At 45.1% G+C, this 9,592-nt stretch overlaps 1 protein-coding gene across 1 annotated transcript; it reads right to left on the bottom strand.

Moving 5' to 3' along the window:
* Nucleotides 1-8,645: 8,645 nt before the first annotated feature.
* Nucleotides 8,646-9,485, bottom strand: LOC120932618 (G-patch domain and KOW motifs-containing protein-like; the record flags this gene model as incomplete). Its single annotated transcript, XM_040345132.1, has 1 exon — nucleotides 8,646-9,485. A coding segment is annotated over one exon (819 nt), but the record flags the coding sequence as incomplete, so codon positions are not given.
* Between the last annotated feature and the right edge of the window lie 107 nt (nucleotides 9,486-9,592).

Raw genomic sequence — 9,592 nt, 5'->3', positions numbered from 1 at the left:
GGGTTTAATACAGCTTTAATTTACAATACTAGAATAACTATTTACTAGAATTGTAATCTTCAGAGAAAGTAATCTCTTCTTTTTTCAGTTTTGCATATTTGCTACATAGAAAAACATGTTATGGGTGTCTTGACATACTAACAATTACAATAATAAATATATTTTTGGCCTGTTTAATAAAAAGGAATTTGCAGCGATGGGAATCACCCTTAGCAACCAATCAGAACTGCTGATCTGTAGCAGGTTGATTACTGCACACCATTTGTTCCACCATTGCATTAAAGTTCTATGAGACTAAAAAACATTTCTGGAGTTTCAATTACCGACCTCACTATTATCTAAAATATATATCTCTTTACCGAAATGCTCTTATAATCATTATCCAATCAGAAACAATAATGTTCTATCAACTTTATGTGTTTGTTTGATGTACTTTATTTTTAAACGCAAATATTTAGAGCTCGTTCACACTTTTCACTTTCTGCAACACACTATGCACCTGCTCTTTGTGTGGTGCATTGCCTTTCCGTCAACTATAAATGGTCTAACGCTCCCCTTCCACCAGACTGAAAATGCTGTTGTCTAAAGGTGCCCCCTGTTCTCCTTCATCCAGAGTGGGGGCCCTCTAATACAGGAGGTGTCTTACTGGTCGGATCACCAAGTGAATACAGAGGGGAAAAAGGCCTAAAAAAAGAGAACTAATGCCGCCACCACATCTAATGATTGACAAACTGAAATATATTACATATTTGGTTTTGGGTTTGATATCACTTTAAATTAGCACAACATTTTTTAGTCTCCAAAAATAATTCATACACACCCACTACTTGATCTTCTGCTCACATATGCATATGTGCGGCGGGAAAGAGGGTAGACTTTAACGCCCACAGGTGGCACATATACGCCCATGGGCGTCAAAGATATTTCTTATTTTATACAAATGATTGGGAGTGAACTGAACCAGCTGCTGATCATGTGACCACTGAGACAACCACAAAGAATTTGCACTTATTCAGCGTGCGGGGCTCCGGGAGTAATTATTGTGAGTGGAGAAACCCAGCTTTCTCTGACTTTTGTAGTCCCAGATTGGAGCTTGAAGGCTTCAAAGTGTCTTGGGTGGGACAAGGCCCAGACTGGCCATAGGGCATTCCATGCATTTTCCTAGTGAGCGGGGGCCGCATTTTCTAACAAGAGCTGGCTAAGGTAACAGAGAGCTCCAGAGGATAAGAACCACGATATGAAATATGCAATTATATTGCATATATCATGTAACTGGCTCTCACCCGTGGGTCTCTGTCTGCCACAGGCCATGTAGGCCTCTAGGTAATGACACTGACCGAGCAGGACTCTGAGTTCTCCCAGACCGGTCCTCTTTTTGGCCTCACAGCAGCACAAGCCTGGAGGGGGAAGACAGAAAACAAAATCTGTTACATGATGTGTGTAGCCAGATTCTGTTTTCTACTTCCATACTGGGTCTGGTGCAGGCCTCCAGGGAGGGACTGTGACGTGGGCAGGAACATACTCTGCTCAAGTAATCCTCCCACTTCAGTGTGTCACCTCTTGCGGCGCTCAGTAGAGGATGCCTGCATTCAGCGAGGGACAGTAGCAGGGCTGGTGCAAGGAATTTTGCCGCCCCCCCTGGTTCCACCCCTGACCCCACCCCTTTGCCCTGCCCATGTATACCCCACCTTTTTAATGAAGCGCCCATCAAATGCAGCCTCACCAGTGCCCATGGAATGCAGCCTCAACAGCACCCATCAATGAATGTTTGCCTGATTCCATTCATTCGGGAGTCGGGACACAGACACAGTCCTCCGCTGCCGCTGCACCTCTGACACTATGTGCAAATGGAGCGGTGGCTGCCTGCTGATGCTGAGACTTAGTTGCAGAGAGAAGAGAGTAGGAACACCAGTGGCCGGGCGCCCCCTAGGCAGCAGTGCCTCCTAGGCGGCTGCCTAGTTTGCCTAGTGGTAGCACCGGCCCTGGGAAGTAGGCTGGTAGCTAGACCACCAGCTAGACCACCAGCCAGAGGAGGAATAAAGATATATTAGGCTATACACTTTGTGTAGGATATGCAATGTGCATAGGATACACTATGGGTGTAGCAAGATCTTTATTCTTCTTGAAATTTGGTTTAAAAAAAATGGGCTGCTCAGTCTAGAATGCCCAGGCCTATTTTTTGTCCCAGTCCAGGCCTGAGTGGGACCAAGCCTTTAATCCTGTGTCCAGCTCTTGTTACCCAAAGGTGTCAAAGTAATATAAGGAGGTCATGGGGACTACACAGAGAATAATAAGAAATATAAGTCAGTACAGGGTATCCATAATTACTGCAGACAAAACACATTCATTTATACCAGCCCTGCTATCCCCCTCCAGTACACTCTAGAGAACCATCAACCCATTACAAAGGTGCAGCCCATTGAACCAAAAACCACCATGAAGAATATAAAATAAATTAAAAAGACAGTTGAGAGTCCGAAGTATGAAGTCATTTAAAATACCTACTTCTGGGAGTCCGAGGCACTGGAAGATAGAGAGTACAGTAGTTTCAAAGAGAAAACAAGTCCCGCAAATAATTAGACAACAGTGGACAAACCCAAAACATGTGGAAAAGGTCCGCACCCCTGAGTTCACAATGGGGACAAGCGGCAGTAGACCCCAAACCCCATGCAAGCCAGTCTGGCCAGTGTATAATGAAGATGATGGATGAACTTAAATGATATAAGCCGATCAGCCGTGGTAATAATATCTTGAAAACAAACTTTAGTGGTTTCATCCAAACCCGGGTACCAATGCAAGCCATTTGCAATGGGAAACCTGGCAAGGTTGAGTCCCAGTCCACTGAAGACAGTTTTAAATAGTAGTAACTAAATTAGTGATGTCTAGGTAAGATAGTAGCTTCTCCAGTGGAGCTCCAGGGTCCCGGATGGCAGCAAATATTTAAAAAACGTATTATCCATACATATTATCCAACATTCAGTTCCTCAAAAGAAACAAAAATATTGTTTGCGAACACGTGTGAAACAGCGGTGATACCAAGACCACCCCACAGTCAAACTGGGGTGGCCCAAGGTACTGGGAAGTTTGGATTTAACCACAACGGGGGATGGGGTAACCACTTTCACGCCAAGCTAGAAAACATGCATCCACAGGGGAGAATCTGAAGCATCAAAAAACAGAAGACCTTTGGATTTAATTCTTTAGTGAAGAGGCAGAACCATAGAATGCGGATAATAGGGTAGTGCAAGAGCTTGAAAAAGTGGAGTGGAACAAGTCGTATACAAAATTAAGATGAGATGCGGTGATATAATTATGGAAAATTAAGAAAGGCCAGGCCTCCATCAGATTTTGGGGCTTGTCGGGAACACCTGGCCATGTGAGGCAGACTCAATACTTTGAAAAACTTGTAGGCCTGAGACATCCCTGAACTCTGCCACCACCCGCATCAGATTATGAAAGTAGGCTTCAGCACCATCAAGGTACAACAAAGCATTGTCTGCATATAAAATGTTCTTATCCAGTAAATCGTAGCAGATACCCCACAAACGACATCTGGTGAACAGCCAGAGGCTCAATTGCAAGTGCAAATAGAAGCGTCAAAATCCCTGCCTTGTCCCTCTCTGCAAGGAAATGCTGGGAATATGTCTTTATTAGTACACACTCTAGTCCAAGGATAGGCAACCTTTCCCCTCCAGCTGTGGTGAAACTACAAGCCCCATGAGACATTGCAAGATCCCAACAATCACAGGCATGACTCCCAGAGGCAGAGGCATGATGGGATTTGTAGTTTCACCACAGCTGGAGTACCAAGGTTGCCTACCCCTGCGCTAGTCCTTGGATCGGTATACAAAATGTGAACCCATTGAATAAAATGTGGGCCAAAGCCAATATGAGACATACTTTTCCACAAACATGGCCACCTAACATTATAAAATGCCTTTAGCACATCTAATAATAGTACCAACCCACTGCGCTTTGTGGTAGCAGCTTTATAGATTTGTAGATACAAGCAGTGGATATTATCAAAGGTGCTCTTTCCAGAAAATAAACCCAGATTGGTCAGACACAAGAGACAAAAATCACCTTCTGCTATCTAAGTGCTAAAAGCTTGGCCAACACTTTGACATCACTATTTAGGAGAGAAATGGGATGATATGACCCACATAGTAGCTTATCTTTACCCAGTTTGGGCACTACCACAATCATGGATTCAGTCATGGAGTCAGGGAGCACACCCTCCTTAAAGGGGTTGTAAACCCTCCTGTTTTTTCACCTTAATGCATCGTATGCATAGGGATGAAAATGAATATTCATCCTATATTTTTTTATCAACCATTTAGCTTTTTCTAATATTCAGTTAAATAAAGTAACTAAATGTCAGATCCTGGTTTTCACAAGTGTAAAAAAAATCTATACAGTGAAGGGGAAAATTTACTTATTCGCAATTAAGTTATAACAGAAACTAAGAAAACCTTTTTATTTTTTAAATGTTTTCTTTTTTTCGTTTATTTAGAAAAAAAATACAAAACCCATTGGTGGTTAAAGCGGAGGTTCACACAAAAAGTGAAGCTCCGCTTTTTGGTTCCCTCCCCCCCTCCGGTGACACATTTGGCACCTTTCAGGGGGAGGGGGGTGCAGATACCTGTCTGAGACAGGTATTTGCACCACTTCCGGGTCTAATCCCCCACAGGGAATCCAGCCTGTGACGTCACTCACCACGCTGTCTTCTGGGAAACCAGTGACGGCGTGCCGCAATCCTCGCGCATGCGCAGTAGGGAATCTGGCAGTGAAGCCGTCAGGCTTCACTTCCTGATTCCCTCACCGAGGATGGCGGCGGAAGCAGCCGAAGACCGAGCGATTGCTCAGCCTCGGCTGCTGACATCGCGGGCGCGCTGGACAGGTAAGTGTCCATTTTTTAAATGTCAGCAGCTGGTGTATTTGTAGCTGCTGACTTAAAAAAGAAAAAATTAAATACTTTAAATACCACCAAAAGAAGGCTCTATCTCTCCCAAACAATGATAAAAAAAAATTAGGCCTGCGGAAATTAAAGATTAATTGCTTGATTAATCGTTAATTTCTTTGATCGATTAAAATAATTTTGATCGAGGACGATCTGCGGAGTGAGCTCCGCGGTCTCGCCCATAGGAAAGGCCGCAGCTTCGGCCTAGCTCCGGAGCCGCGGCCATCTTGGTCCACCCGGCGGCAGCCGAGTAGCGGCGCGCTGACGTCATCATCACCCGCCCGCCTGCTTGTGTACTCTGCCGACGGGTCTGCCTGCCTGATGTATATTTCGGTAAGAGAGGACAACCTTCCTGTGTGTAGTTACAGTAACAGTATGGGGGCAGATGTGTATATTCTTGCAGTATGGGGGCAGAGATGTATATTCTTGCAGTATGGGGGCAGATGTGTATATTACAGTATGGGGGCAGATGTGTATAATCTTGCAGTATGGGGGAAGATGTGTATATTCTTGCAGTATGGGGGCAGATGTGTATATTACAGTATGGGGGCAAATGTGTATATTACTGTATGGGGGCAGATGTGTATATTCTTGCAGTATGGAAAGGGAAAAGGTGTATATTCTTGCAGTATGTGGGCAGCTGTGTATATTACAGTATGGGGGCAGATGTGTATATTCTTACAGTATGGGAGGCAGATGTGTATATTACAGTATAGGGACAGATGTATATATTACAGTATGGGGGCAGATGTGTATATTCTTGCAGTATGGGAGGCAGATGTGTATATTACAGTATGGGGCAGATGTGTATATTACAGTATGGGGGCAGATGTGTATATTCTTGCAGTATGGGAGGCAGATGTGTATATTACAGTATGGGAGGCAGATGTGTATATTACAGTATGGGGGCAGATGTGTATATTACAGTATGGGGGCAGATGTGTATATTCTTGCAGTATGGGAGGCAGATGTGTATATTACAGTATGGGGGCAGATGTGTATATTACAGTATGGGGGCAGATGTGTATATTCTTGCAGTATGGGAGGCAGATGTGTATATTACAGTATGGGAGGCAGATGTGTATATTACAGTATGGGGGCAGATGTGTATATTACAGTATGGGGCAGATGTGTGTGTGTGTATATATATACACTATACAATCGAGTGATTGTATATAGTGTATACCACATTTACCACTGACTAATGCAGAGTTGCAATGCAAAGAGATCAGCTATAAGTAGTTGGATCTGTATGTGCGTTATAATTAATCGAAATTAGTAGAATAATCGATTTTTAAAAAAAAACGATTAATCGAACACGTAACAGCCCTAAAAAATGTATATGGGTACAGTGTTGCATGACCGCGCAATTGTCATTCAAAGTGTGACAGCACTGTAAGCTGAAATTTTGCCTGGGCAGGAAGAGTATGAAAGTGCCGGTATTGAAGCGGTTAATCGTGTATGCACAAGCAATTCAAATTTTGTTTCTATCAATGGTATCTCCTGAAGAAGCTTTCTGTGAAACCTGTTGAGACAAATCCCCCACCTCTCATTAGCACATGAGCGATGAATATACTTGGACCCATACCATGTTTATTACTGGCGTGCTATGTGCTATCCCTTTGGGATCTTATACAAGACAAGGGGGTGTGGGGATGTATGTGAGCTGTTTTCCTGTCTCTTATGACAAAACACTATACAGTATGTACCAAGGTCCCAGGCCTCCTTTGATCTAATGAGAACCTCCAGGGCCAGGGATAGCTGACATCCTTCTGTATGTAGTGGGTTGTGAGGCATGGTGGGTGCAGAGTAGTTAAAGTTACTGGGCGCCAGACACTTCTTGAATGCAAAAGAAAGTTTATTTCTCTTAACAAACTTTTTTGGGGAGAGAAGGTATAGGGCCAGGACACCCTTAGGTAATTGTAAGATTAATTGGCAGACCCCAAGACTTCAATAGGAGGAAGACAGCAATGCAGGGAAAGGCATCCAGCAAGACGCCACATCTGCATGTGCAGGAATGCTGTCTCCTATGGCAACAGTCTTTAACAGTTCCTAGCACAAACGTAACAGTTCTTCCATTTTCACTACAATCGCTCCTTGGAGTTCTTCAGCCCATTGAGCTCCTGGTCCCTCACTAGACCCAATCATTCACTGCCACTGAATCCCTTGAGCTCCTCCAGTCTTCACAGTGGTATCTTCCTCAAGCGTCACCCCCACCTCTCTGCTGGGTCCCTAGCTTGGCACTCTAGATACCTCTCAAGCTTCACCCCACTGATCTGTTCAGCCCCTGGCTTGACTCACAAGGCTTCTCTGCAAGCGTCACCTCCGCTGGTTGGGTTCCTGGTTTGATACCCACTGAAGTTTCCAGATTCTTCACCGTCCCCGGTTGGTGAGAATACTGCTTCGGTACTTGCTTTAGTTACTCACTGTGGTCCCTGGTAATTAGGTGGATAGTCCCTTACTGCCCACAGCTTCCCTTCTACCCCCGACCACGAGAAGTTCCTCGGCCGAGCCGAACCGTCACCTCTGGTTGGTCTGCAGGCTGCAGTCCCAACCCTGCGCTGCTCTCTCTTGCTTCTGGATAGGCCCTCAGACAGCCTAGCAGCCAGATGTGCAGGATAGGCCCAATCTCCAGCCTAGCAGCCTAGGCAGTATAACACATGCCCACCCAGACAGACGTCCAGGTGGCACAAACCTAGATCATCCGCCCAAATATATAGGCCCTTTTAGCAGGCCAAGAGATTCAATAAAACCCCTGCCCATTGGCTGAGACACCCCATATACCATATACATATCTAGTACCACCAAGTACCCGGCCACCTAGTGGTAGAAGAGAAAAGTGCAACTAGGCCAAACTTAGGGAGAAATCAATAGATCTCTAACAATCAACCAGGATAATTATTCCTGGCAAGTACATTTTGTGAGGAGCATCCCTCCAGGGTGCCACAATATATTCATGCACAAGCATACCAGTAAATGCGCCAAAGTCTGTGTGGATCTAAAGGCAAAAAGTTCTAAGTGTTCAATTAAGATCCATCAAAGTAGAGGTTAAGTCTCTTGGGCCTTGCTGCTCTCTAAAGGCCCGTACACACGATCAGATATTCCTGACAACAATTGCCTGATGGACGTGTTTTGTCGGATAATCTGACCGTCTGTATGCTCCAACGGACAATTGTTGTCGGAATTTCCGACAACAAAGGTTGGATGGTCATGCTCTCAAATTGTCCAACAACAAATGTGTTCCATCGGATTATCCGATTGTGTATAAACAAATCCGTCTGACTAAAATCCAAAGTACAAACACGCATGCTCAAAACCAATGCTAACCATAGGACAACATTAGCAGAAGTTGCCCAAAGGGTGGCGCTAAAGAGCAGAAAAAACACGTAGTTTCGTGAATGTTGGCTGAAAAAGTTCTGCTGTCTGTATGCAGAACAAGTTCACGGCCAACGCCCTTCGGACAAAAATCCACGGATTTGTCCGATCGTGTGTATGAGGCTTAAATCAGCGGGATACTGTGGACTGTCAAAACAGTCATCTCTCTTTTCATTGTGTTTTGACAGTCCACAGTATATTAATGCAGAATGATTTTCTAATTTTTTTTTTTTTTTTTTTTTTACAGAAACTTTATTTACAGACGTTAAATAAAATACAACAACAATAAAACCTGAATATAAAAAAAAAAGTTGAACTCCTCCTGGGTGTGTCAGTCCTCGTACTCCCCGGTGTAGTGACAGATGACATCATAGCTGAGGGTGGCCTCACCATCCTGGTGCCCCTGTAACTGTACCAGAGCACGGCTCTTCTGCCAGTCCCTGTGCAGGATTCTCCCCACCTGCCCACGATGTTTGCCCAGAACCACCATGACATGGGCTCCCTCTTCTTTTGGTATGACCGTTTCCAGCTTTTTCTGTTTTATATCTTCTAAGATCCGTCCGGATTCCGTACGACAAATGCAGCTTGTGGGACTCACGACGTCCTCCACCAACATCTTAGAAATATAATATTTCCCTCCACTATAGTGCTTGTTGATGAAGCGCACTTTCAGATCCTGATGTAACCAGCTGGGCTCCTCCTGCTTGGGTTTCTTCTTGTCTTTGTCTCGGTCTGGACTCCTCGTTTGGGGTCTTTTGCTGCCGGAACTTTCCTTCTTTTTCCCCTCCGAGGTTTCCTCTCTTCTACTCTTCTCCTTTTCCGGGGAACGCTCTTTGGGTTTCTCCTCTTTGGGTTTCTCCTCTTTGGCGTCCTTCTCCTCCCTCTTCTTCTCTGCTTTACTAAACCGGCTCAGATCTTTGGCGTATTTTGTGTACTCTGCGCTGCTGACCAAGTTTAACCCGAACTGCGACACCGTCACCACTTTTCCTCTGATCGCCAGCTTTACCATCGCTCGGCAATTGTCCGCGTCAATGCCTTCCACCTTTCCGTAGAGCTCCTTGTGGGTTCCATTCTGTATCAGAACTGCACTTCCAGTGCCCAGGCCTTTGGCTTCTTCCTTGGGCTCCTCGCCGGGCTTCAGGGGCTTACGGGCTTACGCCGGGGCGGCGGCGGTGATTGACGAGGAGGAGGAGGAGAAGAGGGAGAAGAAGGAGTTCCTGTTGGGGGCGGAGGGGAAGGAGCTGCTCAGCGCTAACC

This window comes from Rana temporaria, chromosome 3 (assembly GCF_905171775.1).
Source record: "Rana temporaria chromosome 3, aRanTem1.1, whole genome shotgun sequence".
In the NCBI taxonomy this organism is placed as follows: domain Eukaryota; kingdom Metazoa; phylum Chordata; class Amphibia; order Anura; family Ranidae; genus Rana; species Rana temporaria.
Note: the sequence above shows the minus strand (reverse complement) of the source record. Positions and strands in the feature narration are given on the sequence as shown.